General features: G+C 35.7%; 2 protein-coding genes across 2 annotated transcripts in view; one reads left to right on the top strand and one right to left on the bottom strand.

The window, feature by feature from the left end:
- The window catches only part of LOC121424945 (fibrocystin-L-like), a 20,069-nt gene extending 7,333 nt beyond the window's left edge, over positions 1 to 12,736 (top strand). Inside the window, 13 exon segments of the mRNA XM_041620843.1 lie at positions 178 to 340; positions 957 to 1,189; positions 1,536 to 2,366; positions 2,749 to 2,953; positions 3,279 to 3,444; positions 3,687 to 4,064; positions 4,489 to 4,885; positions 5,429 to 5,589; positions 5,846 to 5,957; positions 7,378 to 7,540; positions 8,737 to 8,897; positions 9,547 to 9,819; positions 10,691 to 12,736. Of these exon segments, the coding sequence (XP_041476777.1) occupies positions 178 to 340; positions 957 to 1,189; positions 1,536 to 2,366; positions 2,749 to 2,953; positions 3,279 to 3,444; positions 3,687 to 4,064; positions 4,489 to 4,885; positions 5,429 to 5,589; positions 5,846 to 5,957; positions 7,378 to 7,540; positions 8,737 to 8,897; positions 9,547 to 9,819; positions 10,691 to 10,833 (3,386 nt within the window). The 3' untranslated portion in view covers positions 10,834 to 12,736.
- On the bottom strand, positions 12,042 to 26,091 carry LOC121424946 (lipid droplet-regulating VLDL assembly factor AUP1-like). The gene is made up of 11 exons (XM_041620844.1): positions 25,933 to 26,091; positions 25,088 to 25,223; positions 24,271 to 24,408; positions 23,261 to 23,411; positions 22,599 to 22,783; positions 21,444 to 21,596; positions 20,845 to 21,005; positions 19,799 to 19,963; positions 17,521 to 17,732; positions 16,638 to 16,735; positions 12,042 to 15,966 (listed from the first exon to the last, which is right to left on the bottom strand). Exons 2-11 carry the CDS (start codon positions 25,123 to 25,125, stop codon positions 15,933 to 15,935), a joined length of 1,335 nt encoding a protein of 444 aa, XP_041476778.1. The 5' UTR covers positions 25,126 to 25,223; positions 25,933 to 26,091; the 3' UTR covers positions 12,042 to 15,932.

Here is a 26,091-nt window from a genome sequence, read left to right as displayed (position 1 = left end):
ATCATGCTATGTAAGTGGCATCTTGCACATATTAATGAGAGCTAATCATTGGTGAATATGGAAAGTTTGCATCCTCAGAGCATAAGTAGATCAATGGGTTATATGTGCAGAATGATGTCTTACAATCGTTCTTTTTAAACCGTATTTTTATTCTGAATATCATTGTCTTCCTTCAAGGTGTAACATTTGCCAATTTCAATGACAAATGTTCCTCTGGAGACAAGGTGATCATGACGAGCCCTCAAAGCGGCGATGCCATGCACCCCATCGAAGTGGAAGGACTGACATTTGTTGATACTCCTACCAAGAATTATATATGGATCCATCGGCCAGCCCTTGGGTAAGTTCGTCACACAATCTTTATCATGCATTCTTCTCTGTAAGTTTTAATCTAAGATTTAGACATTCCTTCCTCAATTGATGTCATTTTCATTATCCTTGTTGGAAATCAAGTTTTCAACACCTTTCAAAAATTTTAGGTCTCATGGAAGAATAATGTTGAATAACAGTACTTCATTCTTCTTCTTCTTTATTACTACGATACAACATCCAAGGTATCACGAAGCTATCACGAAAACTAATTTATCTCTTCATCATATCTTGATCCATCCTGTATATCATTCTTATTCTTTCTCTCTCCTCCGTCTCTTTGCTCCCTCTCTCTTCCTCTTTGCCACCATGTCAAGGTTGTTTCTATTAGAGAATGGGGATGATGGTTATTAGATACATATCACTTGCGTTCTCTTTCAAACTTTCTGCAATAATCTCAGATATTTAAGAGCTTAGACCTACGGAATCGATAGAAGTTTTTGAAAAAAAAGCACAGAAGTATGAGCTTAGCGTCACATTCAAAGGCGCATTGTGTCATATTTCCATTGCTATTTTTCCATGGTAATGTCAGTAACAAAAAAATAAATCCTAATCCTTTGTACAATGTCAACAATATTTCTTTGCAGCCTGGTGAATCCTTCTGATTGTGTAGACATGGACTGTGATGCCATGAAGAAAGCCATGATTAAAGATCATGATGGGAGTCTGCTGGGAAGTCCAGGGACTGTTATACCCGATTCTGCTTTTGAGTGGGACGGGGATCCAAGGCGTGGACTCGGAGACTACCGTATTCCTAAGATGATGCTCACCACCCCAGATGGTGCCAGGATTCCAAAGGATGATATCGCCCCTAATAATGGTAATTTGTCAGTGCTTATGTCATGATTTATTTTCTAAAATTAAATAATAGTCCTGCTATATTGTTGATAAAGGAAGTAGATTGGTAAACTGGAATGATCAGAGGTACATTTTTAACATCGTGCCAAAAGAAGGCATTCATAACTTTTAATTATTTTTTGAAGGACATGTAGATTATGACATGTACACATATAGATTATCAAGACTGTACGAATGTAAATTTGCTGTGATTGGATGAATGTGGAAAAGCCAATGAGTGGGATTCCTGATAATAGGTAATAGGTGTATTAATAAAATCAAAGTCAATGATGATATGCTAAATGAAAAATGTTCTTGTGTCCATTCAGGTATCATCCGTAATGATGATTGCGAGTGGAATAACAGATGGCAGGCCTGGGAATGCCATGGTCTAGATCACATGATGATGATTGTAGAAAGTATGGATGCAGACACCGAAGTGCGCCGTGTCTCTCCTGTTGCCCTTCATGCTGATGGTTATGTGGATCTTATCAACGGACCTCAGGACCATGGCTGGTGTCTTGGATACACTTGCCAGGAGAGAATCAGCACCTTCTACACCATCGTGGCTACAGACAAGAATTATGAGCTCTTCTTCACAGGCACCAATCCCCAGAGTCTTCGCTTCCATCTGCTGAATGCAAACGAGTCCCAGGCACTGACTGTCGGTATATGGTATGCCAATCCTCAGCGCCTGGACGTCTATGTCGACGGACTCTACATCATTCCTAACAACGGACAGTACGTCAATGGCGGGCTTCAGTGGATTGCCCCATCTCCAGGTAATGACTTCATGCCTTCCCTCAATTCAATGGTTCGTGGAGAGAACTACTTTGACCGTGAGTATCAGACCCTCCACATCCTTGTCCGAGGGTCTACCTACGTCGAGATCAGGACCACCCCTGTAGTCATCACAACCTTTGGCGTTCCTGCCGTTGAGGTCGATGATTTCTTTGAGGAGAATCTGGTAGAGAACCTTGCCAACTTGCTGAACATCGACCAGTCACAGATTAGAGTCGTTGAGATCATTTCAGAGGCCAGCCGGAAAAAGAGGTCAACTGGTTCTGACACAGAAGTTGTCATAGAAATCGGAGCAAATCCAGTTGCATCTGTTTCTACTGATGATAACAATGGAACAACTCCTGCTCCTTCTGGTACAGGTAAGCCATAAATTTACTTTTTTAATAAATCTGAAATAGTGATGATTTTAAAAGATAGAGATTCAATTTCATGTTAGACTTATATATGATGCAGTTAGGTGCAGAATTCTGCATGGCCTCATCATTTTCAGAGGAATTGTTTGGGGTTTTTTTCATATTGGTTATCATAATTATGCCAAGTCTTCATTATTCATTATCCTTAGTTGTTTAAAAAAATAAATTATCATAATGCAATTCAGGTATTGCATGAAAAATCTGGAAAACATGTTTGATAATTTTAGTGGAACATTCTGATATCTATGAAAAAGGAAATTGTGCATAATTACATGTCACCTTTAACCCTTAATGATATTCTGAAAACCTTTCTCTATCACACATACAGCGGCACCAACAGAGTTGAGCTTTGATGATCTGACCGATGTCCAGGCCATGCTTGCAGACGAGATGCAGACTGGCAACCTTGGAGACAGTCTGGGAATTACTATTAACTCTATGAGCATGACTGACCCTGTGGACACTCCAAAGGATCCTACAGGAGGTGTAAGGGCTACCAACATGACTGGTGGACCAGCCAATGGCACCACCACGTAAGTACAGCAGAATTTCATCAGATCCTGTCAATGTCTTCTTACCATTTTTATATATGTAAACGATGGTCATCTAGGTGATTTTTAAGGACATCCTAATGAAAGTGTATCCCTTCAACCTGATTGGTCAATCACATTGCATTGAATTTTTACATTAACTGTATTTTAATTTGATATGATAGTACTATAGGTGAAGCTATGATTGCAAGAGTCGGTTAAAGAAAGACCATTTACCATTATATCTATTGGAAATCCTTGTAAAATTCCTCTTGTGGAAACAAGACCCTTGTTAATCGCAATCATTCATTGGTTTTAATTGTTGCAGGTATGCTGAACAGCAGGCAATGGAGGAAGAGTTGGCCCTGGAAACTGTTGGTCAGCCCACAGTGTACGTTGTTGCTTCTACCATGGTCCTTGAAGTACAGCCAGATGATGCCATCGAGCAAAGTGATTTCGGAATCCAACCAAGGATCAAGGTTCTTGATAATCAGGTAAATATATCAAGTGCTGTTTGGTAAACTATTCATTCCTCATATATTCATCCAAGTATTAATCATGTGCCTGTCCATCAAAAGCTCATCAATCAGACACTAATTTATCAATTAAGTGCTTTTCAATCTGGCACTTGTCCATCAAGTGCTTAATGAGGTGCCTACCCATCAAGGGCTTATCCATCGTGTGCCTTTATTCATGAAGTGCTTATATTCATCAAGCAATGTTTTTTGTTTACTAGGGTAACCGAATCGACCAGCTGGGTACCCCTAACAGTCCATGGCAGGTAACGGCAACCATCAGCAGCATGTCCTCTGAAGGCAACATAGGATTCACCTCCGACAACCAAACCATTTCATTCAACGGAGGCTGGGCCAACTTCACCGACCTTGGTGTCAACATCAGTGCCACCGACCTAGTCCTCCAGTTCACCATCACCTACCCCAATACATCCAGTCTGACTGTTAGCAGTGAGCCTTTTGATGTGGATGTCCAGCCATATCATCTTGAGATCATCACGGAACCTTCTTCGGATGTGATTGAGAATGAGCCATTTGAGGTTATTGTTGAACTAAGGGAGACACAGACCGGCGATGTGCCCACGAATCTAGCTGATAAGGTAGGTTACCATACTTTCAGAGTTCTTTGACTTGGTACATTTAGTGTGTCACATGGGAGTAAAGAGTATATCTTCACCCTCTAATCTTTGATTTTTGTAAATTTAAATAAGCCAATCTGAAGAAAAATTCTGCTTTCTTAATTATTGTATGATTGTTGATGTACAAAAGTCTCTCCCCTAAAGAAGTACATACATGTTCGGACTATGTGTCATAAAGAAACATTACTCCTCACAAGATTTTCTGTTTTATATTAAGAAAGAAAACAGAAGTTAAATTCTCAAAATAGGTCAAAATTTTCATTTTTGCATTTCAATACACTGAAATTGTAATGTTTCTTGTAAGTTTGTAATAGATTTTCTACTAAATTGCTCATAAATGATTTTTTTTACTCTACCAATGTTTTTATTACCTTGTTCTTAACAGGGCTTTGACTCCTGGCCAGTGACAATCTCAATTTCTGACCCTACCAATTACCGAGGTGAACTCGTTGGTGATCTCAGTACCACAATGGATCTGTCCACAGCACAAGCCTCCTTCACCCTCAGCATCAACGGAGCCAGCTATTACTACATCCTTGATATATCTGTAGTCACATCACCCTCCAGCGCCTACCAGGCTAGCATAAGTCTGGATCCGTTCAATGTCGTGGCTGAAAACACTGCCGTGAACTCTGGCGAGACTGCATCGCTTACGATCAGGTTCAACTATGATTATTCTAGCATTGCCGAGGGCAACGAGGAGCTGATTGCTGCCAACTTCTTGAATCACATCGCTCCTAACTATGTGAATGCTACCTTTTCCAATGTCCAGGTTTCAGAAGGTAAATAAAGATCTCTTTTCATTGGATTCTTGTCTTGACAACCCCATAACTCCTCAGAAACCTTGGAGACAAGTTAGATGCGACTTAAATCAAGCTTTAATGCCAGTGCAGAGCACACATGGTGTATATCACGTTATCTCATTGATGAGTACCGTAAAAATGCAATCTAAGTGCAAATTAACTATAAGTCGCAATGATCTCTTTGTGTAATCATCTCTTTGTTGGTCCCTACTTGATCTTCTCAAGCAAATTCAAAAGATATCACCCAATTCAATCAGAGTTTGCAGTATACTAGGTAACCAGAGAGATTTGAAAGAGGATATATACACAATCATGTTCATACTCTGTACATTTGGAAAAAACAATATTCTCCTCTGTACTATATTTTTCTCTCATTTGTACATTTCCTAGTTGTCTTTTAAAGAATACTGTATTAGCATTTTTCTCTGTTTTTAATATTCCTGACATAAGATACATGCTTAGGATTATCACATTGAACTACATGTAACTATAATTTTTTTCCCCCAAATATCTCTCTGACAGGATCCATCTTGATCTCGTTTGACATCACCGGCGACGTGGAGACCGTCCAGAGCCTGATCTGGGAAGACATCCTAGACGGTGACCTTAGCTTGACATTTAACGGTCAAACCCTATTGGCTGAAGAGTATCTGATGGTAGATGGCGCCCCCTATGAACCAACAGTGAGTAGTAAATTTCTTTTACCTATTCATAACGAGATCTGTGACTTTTATATAGTCACTATAGGGATTTGTGAAGCAAATATTTACACTATTTCAGTCATGTGAAGGGCTCTTAGTGGCTTGTAATGGTTGTCAGAATAAAGGCACTGAAAAAAAGTGCATCGTGGATCTACTCTTGATTATATAATGTATGACCATAATTTAGTCATTTAGGTTATTTAAATCTTACTTCAAATTCTTATTCTCTTTCTTTCAGTCATCATCAAGTGGTCTACCGATCTGGATCATCATAGTAGTGGTGGTAGTCGTTGTCGTCCTCGTTGCCATTATCATCCTTGCAGTCTTTATGGTCAAGAAAAATAGCCATGGTATGTAATTTCACAGTCTAATAATTGGTACACCTTAAGCAGTTATACATACCAACACGTAACACTGCATCCATAACCTTGAAGTTATATTTATATAGATAGGGAATGTGACTAGTCGAGGTCAAAGCACACAAACATTCAGCTGAACTGAATTTAAAGTTGCTATACAAGTTGAAATTAGCAGATTATAAACCCCTCAAAAAAAGTTCTGCAACTCAAGTTTGAGTGCTAATAAATTTCTTAGTGAGTGCTAATAAATTTCTTAGTGTGCCATCATCATATGTAAAAGAAGTATCATTGGAAAGTATGATTATTCCTCTTTATGATCATGTGTCATTTGTAATGCTAATGTTATCATGAAATACACAGACATGATAAATATGCAGCAATGTAAAAAATGAAATGTTGCAAAATTCGTTGTCATGTCATGTTTGAGTTCTGCAACTCAAACTGCAAGTTTGAGTGCTGATAAATTTCTTAATGTGCCATCATCATGTGTAAAAGTGATATCTTTAGAAAGCATGATTATTCTTCTTTACAATCATGTGTCATTTGTAATGATAGTGTTATCATGAAATACACAGACATGATAATACGCAGCAATGTTAGAAATGAAATGTTTCCAGTAGCGAATTTCCAATTGTTACGAGGATGGACCGAGTGCATTCACTGTCACCTGCATGGTGGAAATTCTATAGAAATGGAGACTCTTGTTAGAAATCAATGCATTTTGCAACATTTCACTTCTGACTTTTCTCAACGTTCAGGGTGATTGCATATTCCATGATTACATAATCACAGCAAATGGCATGTCATTGTAAAGAAGAATAATTCAGCTTTGTAATGATACCAGTTTCATCTTTTATACTTCATTAACCAAAAAGATATCATCCCCAAAAACTGAGTTGCAGAACTTTTTTTGAGGCGTTTAGATCTTAAGCTGGTCACTCATTAGAATTGATCAATAATATCCGAAACAGAATTGTTTTGAGATAGAAATATAATGAGGGACAAGCAGGGATAGAATTTGAGGTTCATTGCATACTATGCATGATCTCTTCAAACTTCCGGACCTTAAATTTTCTGAGTAGTAATTCTGTGATGTATATCCTGTTTGTGTTATGAAGGTAATGCACGTACACCATGTTCACCTGTTTGATGTCAGCACAAGTTGCAATTACTCAGTTGGCTGAGTGGTCTCCTAAAGCACTGTAGGTTTCACACCAAGTTAGCATGCATAATGCCATCATTTTAGGAAAATGTAAAAGAATAAAAATGGGGGGTCAGATGTATAGAAAGTTTTATTATTCAGTGGCATTTCGCTGGAGTATCAGTTGGTCTCGATTCTGATTATTGTTATGATCAATTGATATGGGAAATTTTTTAGTAATTCTATTTTCAAATGTTATGTTTGATGCAGGTAAAATAACTCAGATGGATGAGATGCCTCTCGCTACCACTAAGGAGTATGGTGATAATGGTGATATGAAGGTGATGAGCTTCATAGGTTCTGAGAGTAGTCTGGTTCATCCATCCCTGGCTCCTACCTTGCATATCGATCGCACACCAACACCTGATGAAGGGTGAGTCTCAAGGCATCGCTCTGGGTCCTGTCTGACATAGAAATACGTTTGATCCGATCAACCTCAGTTCTGTGGAAATCCATCATTATCAAGATATTTTCTCCAATAAATTTGAACAATGTAGTGTGTATACAAAGATAAGCACACTGAATTTTCAAGAAAACTGAATGTATGTATATACATCATAGTTAGAAAATATTTTTAACAAACATTCATAATAGATGATGATGTTGCTGGCTTTCCATAGGTGTGGTTGATTGGATCAATCACAACACTTTGTAAGCCGGGGCCCTGGTCCCGTAAGACAGTTATTCATCACAGGGATATTTATGATTGATTGCATTTGTCATGTTAAATTGACTTAAAAAGTATGTTTTGGATCTTATAACTCAAAAGTTTAGTGCCTGATCATAATGTGATATTAATGTTATGTTCAGTCGACATCTTTTCAAGTCTTAAAGCACTTTAGGACCTTGTAACCCAAGCAAAGTTGAGTTCTTGATCGTAATCTGACCTCTAGGTTCGATTACATTTGTCTTTTGTGTTCTTCCAGCGTACAAATCAACATTTCTATGTCTGAAATCGTGTTTAGGAACTTGTAACCCAAACAAAGTCTAGAGCTTGATCATAATTTGATATTGATGATGTTATGTTTGAAAGTATGTTAAAGGACCTATAACTCAAAGCTTAGCTCTTGATTGTAGGATTGTTTCTTGCGATTGATTACATTTATCGTTAGGTACAATCAAGTGCACAACTAAACTTTATGGTCATTAACTAAGCTCGTTTTAATGGGCTCTAGATCAAGTACTTGATTTAATTTGACTTGACTTAGAACAGAATGAAGAATCCCCTTGTCTCCCTAGCTTGGTCCTTCCATTTTTTAAGGGGGGGGAGGGTGTCAAGCTGGCCTTCGGTTGTATAAGAATAACCTTTAAATCAACAACCCTAAATAACTTAATGTTCAGATTTGGAATATTAAGCTGCACTGTTCTTTATTTCATCAAAGATTTGTTAAGAAAATAACCTTTTATTTCATGATAATACACATTTTCCAGAGACCCTAGATCCATGCAATTTGTGTTTCCAACTTGGTATCAATTTAGTTCAATCAATTTTGCTATGCTGTTGTATATGTTGTACTATAAAGGAAAAATTAATGCATTAAATATGTTCATTGTTGTCTTTATTCATAGATTGGTCAACAAGCATCTCCTGTTTGACGATGAGACAGACAGCCAGCGTAGCACCTTGTCGGCTCGTAGCCGCTCACCAGGATTGCACTTGGCTCGGAGATCACCAGAGGTCGCTGTTAGTGCATTGCCTCCTGGTTTCTTAGAAGGCCAGCTGGAGACTGGTAAGCAAAATTCATTTGTTGTTTGACATTTTTTTCATGCAGACATACATGTAATGGTCACAAAAGCAGCACCAAAATATTGTAGATTGCTGTTTAACTGTAATATTTATTGTTTTGATGAAGAGGGAATGTCCATTAGATGATCATTTGTTAAATTCAGGATTTTCATAGATTTCCTTGTATTAACAATATATTTTCACTTGCAGCTACTTTATAAATCCCTGAGAGCTTAGTGATTGATCATAGGTCCGAATTTTAATATGAATTGCATTGATTGAGGTGAAATCGATTAAATATTCAGTCAATCGTGAAGCTTTGTGTGTCTAGGACTAGGAATTAAAACTTCAGTGATACTGGACAAAACTTGATGTTATCAAAATAAAACTTGAACAAAATATCTACTTATTTATAAAAATTCTGATTCCTAGGCCAAGTGTCTATATTGCATACCGGGTAGTTAATTATTTCATCAGTTATTCCCTCCTTAAATTAATGCCTAATACCAATTTAACACTTGAATTAATTCCTTTACCGTTAACCCATTATCGTCATGATATCAGTCTTTGTGTCCATATGTCACTTTAAATATATACTCGCATCTATTTGCAATCCAAATTTTACACTCCTTCCTCACCTTCACTGTCTGCAGAACTCGCCGATCGCGTCAGACTCTTCATCATGGTGAAGAACTCGGACGGCACATTCCAAAAGCTTGGCGAGGTCGCTGCCAACATGGTCGGTACGATCAGCCAGCTACGTCATGATCTCAAGGACACTGCTCTACCCCACAAGGTCAGGGACAAGCCTTTTGTTATCCTCAAGGAAACACTGGCTGAGATTCTACCAGGCGATGAGAAGAAGCTGATGGTTAACGAGGTCTACTCTTCCGATTGTGTTCTCCTCAAATGGGTCGACAATGAAGGTATGCTATCAAGTTCATCATTTCACGTCTTTTATTTTGGAAGAAAATCAGTTTTCAGATACTCTTTACACGTATATTTAAAATCAAGAAATAATATCATTAATTTTATTCCTGCCAAGTAGTGCTCTAATTTTCAATGTGGTAAAGTGATACCCCTGTCTGTCAACAATAAATCATGAAAAAAAAAATGTCTGGTAAATTTATGAGTTTGAAGTAAGTAATAAATGAAATTGATAGATATATGAATAATTTAATTACCAATTGAAGTAAATAATGAATGTATGAAGAAATAAGTTGTGAATAATAAATAAATAGATATAAAATTGAATAAATTATTGACTAATTTCAAGAAATGAACAGTAAAATTTTACATCGATAAACTGTACAGGAACTAGTGATTTATGTCGAGCGTTGTGGCCCAGTGGATAAGTTTTCTGACTTTGAAACAGAGGGTCGTGGGTTCGAATCCCAGCCATGGCGTAATTTCCTTCAGCAAGAAATTTATCCACACTGTGCAGCACTCGACCCAGGTGAGGTGAATGGGTATACCCGGCAGGATTAATACCTTGAATGCATGAGCGCTGAGAGGCGGCTCAAGCTAAAGCCGGGGTAATAATAATGATAACGCGCCTTGGAATAGAATATTTCTAGATAGATGGCGCTATATAAATGCCTATTATTATTATTACAAAATGAAATTTTTATACCCGTCATGCATTATGCATTCCCAAGACAAAACTATGCATGTGTTGTCCTGTGTTGACCGAGTATTTTCACATTTGACTCATTTTTTAAGCATCCCCAGAAGGTGTTTGACTAACGATCTCAATAAAATGTCTAAATCTTGTCATCTATCTCTTTCTCCCTGCAGACATCACCCAGTTGTGTATCTGCGGTTTGGTCGGCCAGTTCCATTGCTCTCTCTGTCAGAAGCAGACGTACTGCAGTCCACAATGTCAATCTACCGACTGGCCTCGCCATAGCTTCAAGTGTTCACAATGGGCCACGGAATGATTCTATGCAAATAGTGATTCATATAGTTAGGCAATCTAATTTGGTGATGTGTGTGTGAACATCACCAATAGCTGTATAATGAGAACAAAAGTATCTTAGCACTTTTTACATTCATGCGAATTATGTATTTGACTTAATGATGTGTGTGATCACCACCTTAGTGCTTCTTAAAGTTAGGCAGATTTGCTTGAGTAACTTGATGAATATGATTGTGATCACCACGATTTGCAGTTTTGATCACAGTTGGGCAAGATTACTCTTGCTTTATAAGTGTGTGTGATCATCATTGATTGCCTTGTAAGTTTGGAGAAATTATCCCTGCTTTATAGATGCGTGTCATCATCAGGTGTGCGTTGTACAGGTAAAAGTGTGAATTCGTTGATGTTTTTTAATGATCATGAGTTTTATACTATGCAAATATTTCATGCTTTTAACCTGAATAATCATTACCGATCTGAATATACACTTGATATTCAAGACTGCAGATATGAAATGTTTGTTAGAAGCATCACACAGATTGCGCAAGAATAAGTTTATTTTGTTTTTACTTGAACATAATATGGGAGGTAGAAAATTATTGGAAAGCCTAATTTTACAATGTGTGTTTTTTTAAGTCAAGCATCTGGTCACCTATTCATGATTACATTTTATGTATACTTTGTGTCTGGGCATGATACCACTATTTACGAGGCATTTATGAGGCATACTTGCACTGTAACTTTTATAGAATGTGTATAGACACTTGACCAAATATTTATTGAACTTATGTCTCAGATTTCTTACATAAAATACAAACAATACCGTCCATATACATAGTCATTCCAGACACAATTATCAAGATGAATAAAAATTGTGTGTGTATGTTTGTGAACATATGCTGTGGCGCTAGGCAGGGTTTCAGCATTTGTCTTTGTATTAAAGTCACTTGTACATTCTGTCCATTGTAAACGTAGTTTTATATCGATACTTTATGAAAGTAAGGAATTAGTGTGTATAGTTTGACCAAGGCATTCATATGCTTATAATTTGAATGATGTGCTTATATGTTTTAATGTTGTGTGGCATTTTTAAACATTCCTTTGTAAATAAGTTTAAAAAGGGAGGAAAAATATAAGAGAACTTATGATGACCATGATAATTACATCGGTTGGAAGAGCCTTTTGAATAAGCCAGAATACATTCAGACCCTAAAAAGTAGTTTTTTAACATATCTTTGCAAAATTCTAATTCTTAAATGTTTTGGGATTGTGGTTGTAGTAATTATTTTATAAAGATATCATGAGAATGATATTCTCATCTATCAGTAGTCTAAAACTGTTGAACATTATATTCAAAGGTACATGTATTTGCCTATTACATATGTCCTTGTATGTAAATACGAGCTCACTTTTAGTAGATGGAATTAAATTCTCAACACCAATGTAGCTTTACAGTCTTTTTACAGATCAAATTAGTTTTTTAAGAATGCTAAATGTCATAAACGATTGACTGGGATATCGAGCTCAATTTTAGTATATGCTCATTAATTCTGTTTGATGTGCAGTGTCTTGATTTTTAACTAATTTTCATTAGGGCAAAAAGTAAAAAAAAGAAAAAAAAAACAATTTAATATGATATAAGAGATTTGTATGAACTGAGGTATAACTTGAGTTGTTCAGATCACCATTGATTTCTTTCTTTGAATTAATACTGAAGTATCATTCACTTTTTGAACAATATTTTTAAACTTTATTTTTATGAAAAGAAAAAAATGAAATGAAATCATTACATTTTGGTGAAAATGATGATTTTTTATCAAATTTTAAATTATAAATTTTAATTTCTTGAATGATTCAACATAATAGTTTTTTAAGGTCACTAAGACAAAATAAAAATGATAGCTATTCACAAAGAAGTGATTATTCTATTTGAAAATTTTGCAAAGTTTTGCACATGGAATCAAAGAATGTAAGAAAAAAAATAAACAGACAAATGTTTAGTATTATGAGGTCATGAGTTTGGGAAAATTTTAAAGAATATTTTGGAACATTTTATAGTCTCTAGTTACTTTTATACTTTTGGAAAATGAATAAATGAGAGCAAATGAAAAATCCATGTTGTAATGTGGTATTTCAGTGTTTGTCAACTATGAGTGTCTTGTATATTATCATGATATGAAAATGTTATCAAAGGACTCATTTTTATGTCAATTGTTCGATAAGAAATTAAATTGATCCAGAACTGGTGACCATTTTTCCTTCAAAATCTGAATATCAATAACTTGTATTCTGAATTGGCTAAAACTGACACAAGATCTTAATATATCAACATACTTGCTATGATGTATTTTGATAAAAAGTGTATTCTTTGTCAAGATTTAATTGGTAAATATAGAAACTGCTATCATGTTGAAACAGAAATGACTGAGTTATCTCACTCTGCACAAGGAAAGGTCACCAGTACAGACGGCTTTATGAAATGGCCTCCAGGTCAATATAGAAAAATTGAACTTTTCCTTTATGGTTCAGAATCACACTTGTAATGAACTCTGCAGAGTTTCAAGCAAATTTTACAACAGATATCTAGCTTAAACCCTTGAATGTTGTAAAAAAAAATTAATTTAAATGTGGGGGGAGGGGTGTTTGGTGTTTAAATTGAAAAATTGAATTAGAGATTCAATAGCTTCTTGCGTATTTGTATAGCAGAGTTCCGAGAAAGAATATGACGAGGCATGAAGAGACGAGGGAAGAGAGTGAAAGAAGGGGGTAGGAAAAGACAGAGAGAAGACAAATTTAGAGAAGACAAGAGAATTGAGTAGCTTACAAAAAAATAATTTGACAAATTAAATTCAAATGAAAATGGCCAGCCTTTTATTCATTTACAAAATAATTAGCCTGAAGAAGTTTACATTTAGAGATTAGCACATTTAATAAGTTTCAGTATTTACTAAAGTACTTTCTTTGTTTACTTGACTTTGAAGTGATACATGTATCAAAGTATTACAAGCAGTAGCACATTGGGATACCATGATCAGACAACAGAAAAAAACACAAGTTACATGATACAGGCTCCTATTGATAAGAACTGTGTGGTAAAAGCATATCAAGAAAATACAAAAGGTTGATCTCCAATGAAACATTGATCTAATAGCAAACTGAACCAGTTTCTTGACTCATGGAAACAAATGCTTAATAAAAGACCCAGGTGTATCTTATTCATTTCACCATAATTTTTCATTGTCCAAGTTGACGTAAAGAGAAAATGATAATGGAACAAGCAAAAATTCATACTTGTTATTCAGCAACTGCTTTTCCTCGATTCTATATTGACATTAAGCTGCTTTTGCTGGTTTCGATTAATGATGGCCAAAAGACCACTTCAAGAATTATGCAGAAAGAGTAACAACATCCGTTCGGACGATGTCTGCGTTTGCGCACATATATTTAGATCTTTCCTTGTAAAAAGGTAATTAGAACTAACCCCTGAAGTAATACATAGGCAGTGATCAAAGGACTCGCACATCAGGCAGAGGATTTTTCTCATCCCCCCCCCCCATTTCTTCCTTGAGCATTCATCACAGCGAAATATCCCAATATACATCATACACCATGTCTGACGATCTCATGCCAATTACTGTTCAATATCTGAAAATCTGAAGTATTTCCTGTTCTTTAACGTGACATCCCTGAGCCCCAATACACAAATCTCTGTGATTAATCATACAGTTAACTTGCATGATTGATTGTGCATAATGAGCAATGCCTAAAACGTCAAAGTTAGCCCTCCAATCTATCACTAAGTTGTGTACAGCAGGACCCAGGAATATGCATACAATTTTCATTATAATTCAAGCATTGATGAGGTACAAATATGCTTATATGGATAGATTTGTGTTTTAGTAAGAACCATGAAACCAGTACGGTAACTTGTAAAATGCATGACCTTGTAAACCAAGCTTTGAAGTATCTATTCTCACCAGAAATGGATTCAAAATGACCGTTATAAGAACCAATTTATAGTTTTTTACCATTTGTTCAGATTTTTACTATCCAAAGATATGAAAATTCAAGATAGACTGGGGATTATCCAATTTGAAAAGTATTACTTTTAAGTTTACACCATTATCAAATAATATATAAAAACAAAAATGAAAAGGCCATTTCAAGAATCAACCGTTCATTAAAACTGTAATAAATGGGCTCATAATTTTTCCAATTCAAAAATACTACTAAGAGATTTATACAATATGAGGCTTTCAATTTTATTTTTAATTACGACTCATATTTTTATGTAAAATGTTTCATGTAAATTTTCATATATCAGATTATGATAAGGAATCAATAGTATATTTTGCTGAATATATTTCAAACGAAACAATAAACAAGTGGAGCGCCTCTGGCAGTCTCGCCTGCATTTCGCGATTCGATATAGCTGCAGTGCTATAGAATGATCTTTTACAAAAAACCCATTCATATGATGATAAAAAAAAAAAAAAAAAAAAACCTTTTGAAACCATGAAGTTAATGACAATACTCTGAATTAGTTCAATAGGTAATATATATCAACATACCAGTAATATAAGAAGTCTTCATCAATTGGGTCTGTCTGATCTGATCTAATTGACAGTTGACTAGATAAAGAGAAAAATGGGGGTATTTTTTTATAGTTCTTTTGATGCAGGACAAAAGTAGTTCTAAAGATCTAAAATTTTAGAGAGTCAATGCTGTTGTCTAATGATCTGTGAAGGTTTGCATGGTGGTTCAGGTATAAAGTTCACCCTTTGGATAAGCATGAAAACAATCCTATTTTCATTGTATTTAGTCATTCATTTATGTGTAAGGAATTTTCTTTATCAGGTAGGGTTCTAACAATTTTGTCCTTGTGACAAACTTATGATTATAATAATTATATGATTGTGATTATAACAATAATTTACCAAGGGTAGCCAACTCAGTTCTGACAACCTTACTGTTCTCCGATTGAGGCGATGCAAACCCATTCACTCTCAAGAGATGTATCTCACATTCCAAAAATGTTTTGATGAAGAGCATTTCAAGCATCTGTGTCCATCCACCTCCTTTATCATGTGTATACAGGTTTTAATGATGAGCAATGTTTTATCAGTTGCTTACTTTAGAGGTTTCTGTGAAACGCCTGAAAATAAATAAAACCAAGAAGCAAAATAAATGAATAGTCGTCGACGTCAATGGTGACTGAGAGCAGAGGTAAAGGAAAGCTCTTCAGAGATTTAAAAAAACCATCAAGTAGTTTCAAGTGTGGCATTGATGGTGGTTTTAAAGGCACAAATCACACCACTAAACCTAGTTCCAAAATCAAAATTTGAGTTGAGAAGACTAACTTACTGATAGCTTAACTTCATGTCATGTTAATCTTAACGCCACCAAAGAGTTCTATTTTGAGGCTGTTTGCTCTGTCTGAAAGCCATCAGCTTTTCTTTATTGTGTTTATCCTTTTTTATATGATTGTTGAACATTCTTCGGTTTGCCTCTACCACTTTCAATACTGATACACAAGAAAAGGGGAAATTTGGTGTATTTCTAAATTATCTTTACCTTGAAAATTGATATTGAATCATAAAGAGTAATGTAAGATGTGAAGTAGTTTATTTGGCAACAATGTGGAAATTAATTATGGTAATCAATTTTATTCTCATCATCGTTACAATATCTTTTTATCATATTTTATTGTTATAATCTTCATTAATATTATCATCATCTCAGTCATCATTTTTATTCTTCCCATCTTCATCTTTATCATCATCATCATCATCACTATAATCATTATCATCACGGAATAAGACTTACTTCCTAGCATTGGCAAGTAAAGCAGCTTTGCGTTCCTGTAATGACAACTGTCTTTCTCTTGATGAAGATCCAAACTTATCTGCTGCAAACTTGGTACACTGCAAGAAAAATAATCAGTTTGTCAGAGTAAAACTGTTCTTTTCTTTAAGCTCATCAAAAAGTATTTGGCACGGTATAAGCACAAATTTCTATGGTGGTCTCATTTTTGTTTATTTTGCGAATCCAACGTTGCAAAACTTTCCCCTTCTATACATGTACATGGCCGTCATTACACATTAAACAGAAGCTGAATCTATTACAACCACTGAAATCGATCTATGATTTCATATAGAAGAGGTACAGAACACATATTTTGCATGAACAGGTTTGAAAAAAAGTGCTTTGACTTGGACAAACATTAGACTTATGGTAGACCCCACTTGCATTTTCACCTTGTAATGTGACAAGCCATGATGAGTATGCTGAATAAGAACAAATATATTGAAAATATCTGTTCATTTACAAGGAACTGCACACTTTTTAATTTCTTAGTTTTTAAACACAAACACAATTCAATATACATGGAATGCCTTACCTTTCCAGCTTTCATTTATAATAGCATGCATGTGAGGCATTTCAAGAAAAATCCTTTGCAGCATAATGATTACCGTTGATTTTTTTTTTTTGAATATGCAACTCTTTTCCATGGCTGCACTATTTCTTGAAGGGTGTAACAATCAATTTGATAGTCCATCGTCCTGGGGCCCGTTGCATAAAACTTTTTACCTGAGAAAACTGAGTTTTCTCAGGTAAAAAGTTGTATGCAACAGGCCCCTGGTGGTTCAGATGTTAAAAATATTCAGAATAATCCTCCCCCCCCAAAAAAAAAAAAAAAAAAACTTACTGCTGGTGATGGAGTTGATAGTGTTGAAGATGGTGAATCCTGTGATGTCATACAGAATGTATTATGGGGTAAACTCTGAGGATTGGTATGGGGTGTAGAGAGGGGCATGGCAGACCCCGTGGAGGAACTAGGTACCTCTTCTGCTGGTATAGGGATTTCTGTCTTATTCTCTAAGATGTTGAAAATTGTAGCATCAACTGACCTTGTGGTTTCTGTGTACAAGAACAAGACAAATAGATGCTACAGTGTATCTTATGCAAAGTGACAAATCACTCCTTGATAGCATTTTAAAACAATTTTGAACATTCCATTACATTTTCTGCACAGGCAAGTTCACCCATGTAACATTTGTACATCAAAAGTTAATTTCAGTAAATTCGATGAAGCTACAGTGACAATCTCAAATTAGTTTGGACCTGCACAATCCAATTTGAATTAACAAGTATTTGTATGTATAAATACAAAAATATTTGTCAAATGAATCTGTAGAAAATCCGCAAATGCTGAGAAATGACTAGTGTAAAAATAACTATGGTAATCTTGTCCATTAACAGGTTCTTTTTCATGCAATAAAAATACTTTCTTGTGATCTTTAGTGTGGTAGCTTGTTAGCAATATATTTCATTATCTGTATTTCTCAAAGGTTGGTTAATGTAAATTTACTTGATCTACCGTGATATGGTCACAATTAACCTTGATTTTAACAATTTTCTCACTAAATTATTTCATTATTTTATGTTTACTGGCATAAATATAAATATTAGATAGCCAAGACAGATAGCCAAGCGCGATTGGTCCATAGCGCGTCACGTGATATGATCAAAATCAATGTATTTTAGATCTATACCAGTTCAATCAATTACTGTGAATATCATAAACATGCTGCACGCATCGTTAGGCCTAACTATATCTTCATCATTAAAGGCTATCTAATATAACAGATATTGACTGATGGGATGTGTAAAAAAAAAAAATTCTTTGGACCACCTAAAGGATTAATATTTTCCCTCGTGATCATATTTTCCCTCAGCGCTGCGCACTTCGGGAAAATATTACCCCTCGGGAAAATACAAATCTGGCGGTCCAAAGAATGTTTATATTACACACCCCATCAGTCAATATCTGTATAATATTGACCAGCAGCACATGCTTAAAGGGTCAATATACAAACATTCATGTATTACAATATAACAAAGCAAATGATCAAGAAAATTAATTACAGTATGCTATATCAAAATTAATGACGGAAATCTCGCTTTGAAGAGCAGTATACCCTAATTTCCCTTATAATCAATTCTCTTCTCCGAGTACTACAAACCCTATTGCCCTCAAGCATGAAATTTTAGTATAGAAACACCTGTTTCTTGACCTCGGTCCGAAGATAACACACCCCAGCATCAACGGTCACAGCAGGGGGCCACACACGATGGATTGCAATGTGCGTAGTTCTGGTGAGTGCATGGAGTTCCATGTATACACGCGTCGATAGAAACTTTTTTCTTTCTTTCTTTCTTTCTTTCTTCTACAGGCAGACAAGTCTTACGTAATAGCACAGCTGTTGTTTATCATTTCGTCCTTGGCTCAATTACGCTCGTTTACTGGCCCGTGGTGGTGAAATTGAGACAAGGGGATTACCTGGCCAAGATGGGTTTATTGGGGTTGGAAATGTTGTTGAGATTTTCAAATGAAAAATGGGGTATAGGACCGCAGTTTGCAGTCTGAAGTGCGGTCGAGAATCAAACGGGAGATTCACGTAATGTTAAGTCTACTTTATTACAAGAAATACCTCATTTATGCTTGCTGCAAGTACTAGCATTCCGCTAAACATAAAACCCAACTTTAAAAAACTTTGACTAACCCTTATTTTAATCCTCAGTTGCTAAGACCAGAAACATCACACATCCTTCAGAGAAATGAAGGGAGCTTTTGTTAGAGAAGGAAATGTCAGTATATGATCTTAACAAAACATACTTTTTCTTGAACTTTATTCAGGAAACATAATGTTTTGAGGTAATATCTCTTCTCGAATATCAGTGAAAGCATCTGCTTTCAACAATATGAATTTCTAATTAAAGGGGCAAGGTATCATGATTATGTTGCAATAACAGTAATGCCATTAGCATGTTTCTCCTTCTATTTCTTTTTCTATAAAAGAGCAGAGTATGGAAGCAAACAAGAAGCCTGTAATTTAATATATTGGCTTCTCAATAAACCAGTAATCATATTATAACTACTGTAGAATATAACAGGAATAACCATCATCACACACAAGTATTACCTAGATCTTTTCTAATGATGTGTGCTGGTATATGAGGCATGACTTCCTGGACTTGTTTGATCATCTTGTCTACTGGGGATTCCCTAGATGACCTAGGGGATTCCCCCGATGGTCTTGGTGGTGTATTGATAGTTTGCCTGACCTGTGGAGGCTGAGTACTCCTTTCTGCAAGAAGAAAATGAAAAGTTTGAAACAATTAATCCATTGCATATCAAAATCTGAATTCTGGTCGAATATTGATGAAAAGTGGCGACTCACATATCAAAGGTAAGAAATGAATAAGCCAAATAACTCAAATGACAGTTATAATTACAGATATGATAACAAACTATTGATATATCCATTGACTTATAATTGGTAGATCTAAAGGGGGGGGGGTTAGGGGTTTAAACCCCCACCTCTGACTCCCTAAAAATACTAAAGAAGTGTGGGATAGAACCTCCAACACACTTGTTACCTGTTTATGAGAGTCACGGAACAGTGGCAAATCTACACTGGTAGGATGCATTATGTCGCATCTCATCAGTATTGGGTCAAACCGATTTGTGTCAAACCCCCTCTTAGCAGTGGAGCGTTGTGGCCCAGTGGATTAGTCTCCGGACTGTGAAACAGAGGGTCGTGGGTTCGAATCCCAACCATGGCGTAATTTCCTTCAGCAAGAAATTGATCCACAATGTGCTGCACTCAACCCAGGTGAGGTTAATGGGTACCTGGCAGGAATTTATTCCTTGAAACGCAGCTCGTGTAACAGCTGCACTGCTAAAGCCAGGGTAATTATGCTGCATATACTTAGAGACTTCTCACAAATTAAGTATTAAGCGCTATATAAGCAAGTATAATTATTATTAGCAAAAAGCTAGATCTGCCATCGCTTATTCACCATTGTTCAATTATCTCATTCTTCCCATTACCGAAGAAGGCCTGAGGATTACATATACCTCTAAAAGATCAATCTCTTTCCTAGGACTTACACGACATAAGTCAATTGCTGTATTGTTATTTCCCCACATAAAAATCATGTAATTCTTAACGTAAAGACTACAAACCTCTTGGTTGTTGGACACCAAGTTTCTTGACATATTCAGCCTTGTCAGCACTGGTGAATGGAGAGGATATCAAACCCATATCGTCAGCCATTATCTCTTGTACGCTTCGAGAGAAATCATCAGCGTTCTCAAAGTCACTCCGCTCCTCTACTGGTAATACCCTATGACAATGAAATCAAGAAGGAATTAGCAAGTGTGAGCGATGAAGAGGAAGAGCAGGATGGTGGTTATAATGGTGGTGATGGTGGTGATGATGACAACAATAATTAATGTATATTGATGATGATAATGACAATGGTGATGGTGGCAATAATGATGATGATGAGAAAGATGATGTTAATGATGATAATGCTTATGATACTAATGATGATAAGAATAAATATAACGATACCTTTGTTTGTTATTTTCACCCTCAGTTCCCATTTCATACGTTTGGCACCTTATAACTTTTACCATTACATAAATCCCTATCAAAATATCCCTTTTTCACAACTTTGATATAGTTTTAATCAATCATTAATTTCAAATTCTCGTTTACACCAATCTGGGTCTGGCACAAAAAGAAATACATAGATGTGTCTTTTGAATTCAATACTCACTTGATCCTATAGACTGTGAATGGTACAAAGAGAAACCAGAGTAGATCTTGCCATAAACTGCTTCCTAAAACCTCTGCTTTGATGTTGAGGAGTGGTCTACTAATTGTCACCGTCATTGGCTGGATATCACGCTCTAAAGAAAAAGCCCAGGTACTATGGAGGAAATAAAACAAATGAATTTATGAAAAAAAAAATTGTATCCTGATGGTACGAGGACGAGAAAATATTACTTTCTCAAACAAAACCACATTTGATGCCGAGGAATGATCTACTGATTGTCACTTTCAATGACTCTACATCATGCTCTAAAAAATACATTTATTGAGGAGGGAGGGGATAAAGAAAGTAAATGGGGAAATCACAAAAAACATGAATCTTTATATTTAATATCATCAAACTTCTAATATATAATATGAACTACAAATCCCATCATGGCCACAATGCTTTATAAAAGTTTTTATTATAGGTACTAGAATTTTACAGTTCATCTTTGATTTTGATAAGCTCTTGGGTATTATCATCACAATAGTAGAAGTTTTATAATACACAGCCATTGGGGGAGTTTCATAATGCTATTTGTAAGTTATGAACGACTTTGCACACTTCATCACTCACGACTTGTGATCATTTCTTGTGCTTAATAAGATACAAACAAATACCGTTTTTAAAATATTTGGAAAGCATTTTCTATAATCCTACTCAAAGTTTAAAATATACTGCATTTTCCATTCAGAATCATATATACAATAAGAATTTTGATTTAGAAAGATGAATATTTTAACTGAAGCTGATGGGAATCTAATGGCGTGTTTCTACAGAGAATCGTTAAAAACGGTTTATCTTTTCTGGAATTGAAAAACTGTATCGCCCTTAAACCAACCTGTTTCTACAGAGTGAATAATCCGATTGACTCACATTTCGAGTCGCAAATACCGCGTCAACACAGCAAACCGTTTGATAAACCGCATCACATTTGTTTCTACAGGGAAGTTTTCAGAAATTTTGGATATTTATGCGGGTAATACCGTTTAACGATTCTTTGTAGAAACAAAATGAGACTGAGAATCATCTAGAAAGGATCACCAGTTATTTTAAAGGTTGTGTGTAACTTACCAATAGCTTTATGAAACTGCCCCCTGGTTTCTCGTTACTTACCTGAATTTGAGGAGACCAGCCTTGCCATTAGTCATAGCTCCCTCAGGGAATGCTAACACTGGTCTGGTGTCCTGACGACAATGCTTCCTGACCGCATCTAAGAACACCTGTCGCCCTTGAGCAGCCCCCATGTTGGTGTATCCCAATGCCCAGTTGAGAAATGGGGGCAGACTCCAAACGTTAGGCTAAGTCATGAAAATAAATTGTATTAAAGCATTCAGTATGTATCGAATAACACATTTTCGAACTCGGTGAATTTAGCAGAAACATATCTGAGGGCCTCTACATCAAGATATATTATATTTTTTTTAATTTTCATTTGATATTGATATCTTTAAATCATAATGAAGGTTCTTTCCTCACTGTGGAAGTATCTTGTTCACATTGTGGTAATTTGCTTCTTGTCTCTGAATCAGAGAACCATGTATTTGAATCCCAACCATGGCATGCTTTCCTCCAGCAACAGATTTTATCCACATTGAGCTGCAGTCAACCCAGGTGATTTAACAAATGGGTAACATGCAAGATTAATTCCTTGAATGCACAGAGTGCCAGAATTAAGAGGTAGCTCTGAAAAAAAGCACTATAAAAATCCACATATCACTATCAATATAATTATTACTACATGTACATTATGTGAATGAAATGAAGAGATTACTTACAACTACAGAAGGAAAGATGAGTCCGATGATCACATGATCCAGTACTGATACGTGATTGGCTACTATAACCTTTACATTTGGATTTCTATACTGTTGATTTGAAGGGTACACAATGAATCCTAGAACAGTGTACATCGTCCTTAGCAAGGCTCTGAATTATTGAGTAATTAAGAGAATAAAAGACATTCATCGTTACTAATATACAATCATCATCACCATTACTTGACCTGGTTGGTGTTTCATAAAACTGTTCATAGGTTAAGAGTGACTATAAGAACGACTGGTGATAATTTCTTTTGGTATATACCATTTACCACAAGTTGTGGTAAATGGTATACACCAAAAGAAATTATTGAGTAATCAAGAGAATAAGACATTCATCGTTACTAGTATACAATCATCATCACCATTACTCAACCTGGTTGGTGTTTCATAAAACTGTTCATAGGTTAAGAGTGACTTTAAGAACGACTGGTGATAATTTCTTTTGGTATATACCATTCATCACAAGTTGTGGTAAATGGTATACACCAAAATGTTCATTGGCGATGGTTTAGCACGTAAAAAAGGATCACCAGTTGTGCTTAAAGTCGCTCTTAACTTACGAACAGCTATATGAAACAGCCCCCTGTTGAGCGCAATCTGATTTTAACATTTATCATATAACTTAGCCAATGCTTTCTTAAGAATAGGGGACAATGAATGAAATTAACATTATTATTTTCATCATCATCATCATCATCACCACCACCTCCACCATCATCATCAACATCACCACAATTTCCATAATTGCTGACATTCAAGAATGATTATCTTCAGTCATATATTCCGGGTACAATGGGACCTCCATTTCTAAAGTCAGAAATCAACTCTCAATGAATTGGGAATGTATGCACCTTAAGTAATGCACCACTTCCCCAGCAAAAAAAAAACATTTTGATAGTTGGTCTTAAAATAATTTCCTGCAAATAGTGAAATAAAACCAATTTTCTTGGGAAGAGATTGAATACCTTCTAAAGGGCACTTGGATAGGAAGAATACAAGCAATGATGAAAACGTGTAAACCAATGAAGAGCCTTAGAATGGCTAGGATAAGACCAAGAGGAAAATACAAGGCCAGGATAACAGCTGTCTTGCTGTCCCCTATCCTGTAACAAAAATAAAGAACAATAAAATGAATGTGGCTAATTTCAGTGGCATATCTACTTTGTGCAAATCACATCCCTTTCACTTTTTTATGTTGTACCATAACCATAATATAATATTATACCATAATAATCATAACATATCATACTAAATACAGGTAAGTGCACAAATGATACCCTTATCATGACATCTCTCATATTTATGTGCTAAACCTGGGACATCGACTTACCTCTTGCGAACATAGAAGCTAATAAACTGAAGAGAAAAATGACTAAGAAAAAGACTTACAATGCATGCTTTGCATAAATTGGTCTTTAAAAGTTTGCTGAGAAAAAAGAAAACTTTTTTTCATTCAGCTTGAAAAATCATTGATTCATGAAATTGCCAGCATAGCAAAAGTACAAAAATAACAAGAAAACAAGAACAAAAGAAAGGTAAATATTAGAAATATTAAATTTAGAAATGGAAAGCAGAATATTACATATTAAATGTGGAACCAAAAAAATGAAAGTAAACTCAACTTATATTTTTTACTTCAAGACCATGTAAATTCTTCAAATAGCAAAAAAGCAAGGTTAGAAATGGATTTTTTAGTCTTAAAAACCTTCCGAAGTTTCAGTTTGATATCTGGCTGACATGTGATCATGGTGATGCTAATCCACTTTATACTAAAAACCTTACCTTTGTGGACTGAACAGCTGGGCTATTTCAACCACCATCTTAAGCTTTCACTTGGCTAATCACTGGAAAACAACTGTGAGTAGTAAAACCTCGGCTCGGGATGAGTTAGTACCACCTTTCCTTGTCCTTGAGAGTCCTGAAATTAGAGGGAAAAATTGGTTTAACATGTTAATTTGAAAATTCATAGGCAATCACTAGATTTTATTATTTAATATTGAGTTAACTTAGTATACTAAGGCTGCATATGTAATAGGGGATAAAGCATCCATAGTTTGATTCTTTGAAGGACATGAAGGAGGGGTTGAGTTAACAAAGTAAAAAAATTGAGCAAGAACTTGTATCGGACTTAGCAATATTTGAGGCAAGGAAGATACTCTGTTACATCCTGATGTTGTCGTTACTAATCCAAACTGGCATTATCCTGGTTTAAGTCACCAGTCCATTCACTGCCGTGTACTTCGTCAGCGCCCATGACTTCTTTCCACTCCCATTCATTCATTGACTTTGTTGTAGTACACAGTGATGAGTGCACATACACACACCATGCACCAACACTGACACACGAGAAGGGAGACCTGTGACTAATTTTACGATAAGGCCTCTAATTTTTTTTTCAACAACATCTTAAGGTTAAGCTGGCCAAGAAGCTTTTGAAATGTAAAATCAACTTGCTACTGCGAACTACAGTATAGAGAGTAACCTCACTCACATCACGCCATGACCATCATGTTATCAAGTTTTAGTACATTTCAGTCCCATACATTCAAAATAACGTTTGGTAAAGTAAATCAATATTAGTAATTAGTAGGCCTACGAATATTTATAACATTTCTTGTAAATCTTACCCTTTGTATATTCCTTTATATGAATGATTCGGTTCATACGAGGTCAGAAATTCAGGAATTAAATGTGTTCATTTATTGCAATGGTATTCGATTGCCTTTCCTCTGATAAAAGTGGGAACGAATTTCTTTTTGTTCAGCAAAGTCTCAACTACTTCAATA

This window comes from Lytechinus variegatus, chromosome 12 (genome assembly GCF_018143015.1).
Source record: "Lytechinus variegatus isolate NC3 chromosome 12, Lvar_3.0, whole genome shotgun sequence".
In the NCBI taxonomy this organism is placed as follows: Eukaryota; Metazoa; Echinodermata; class Echinoidea; order Temnopleuroida; family Toxopneustidae; genus Lytechinus; species Lytechinus variegatus.
The sequence above is the reverse complement of the archived record's forward strand: the minus strand, read 5'-3'. Positions and strand labels throughout refer to the sequence as shown.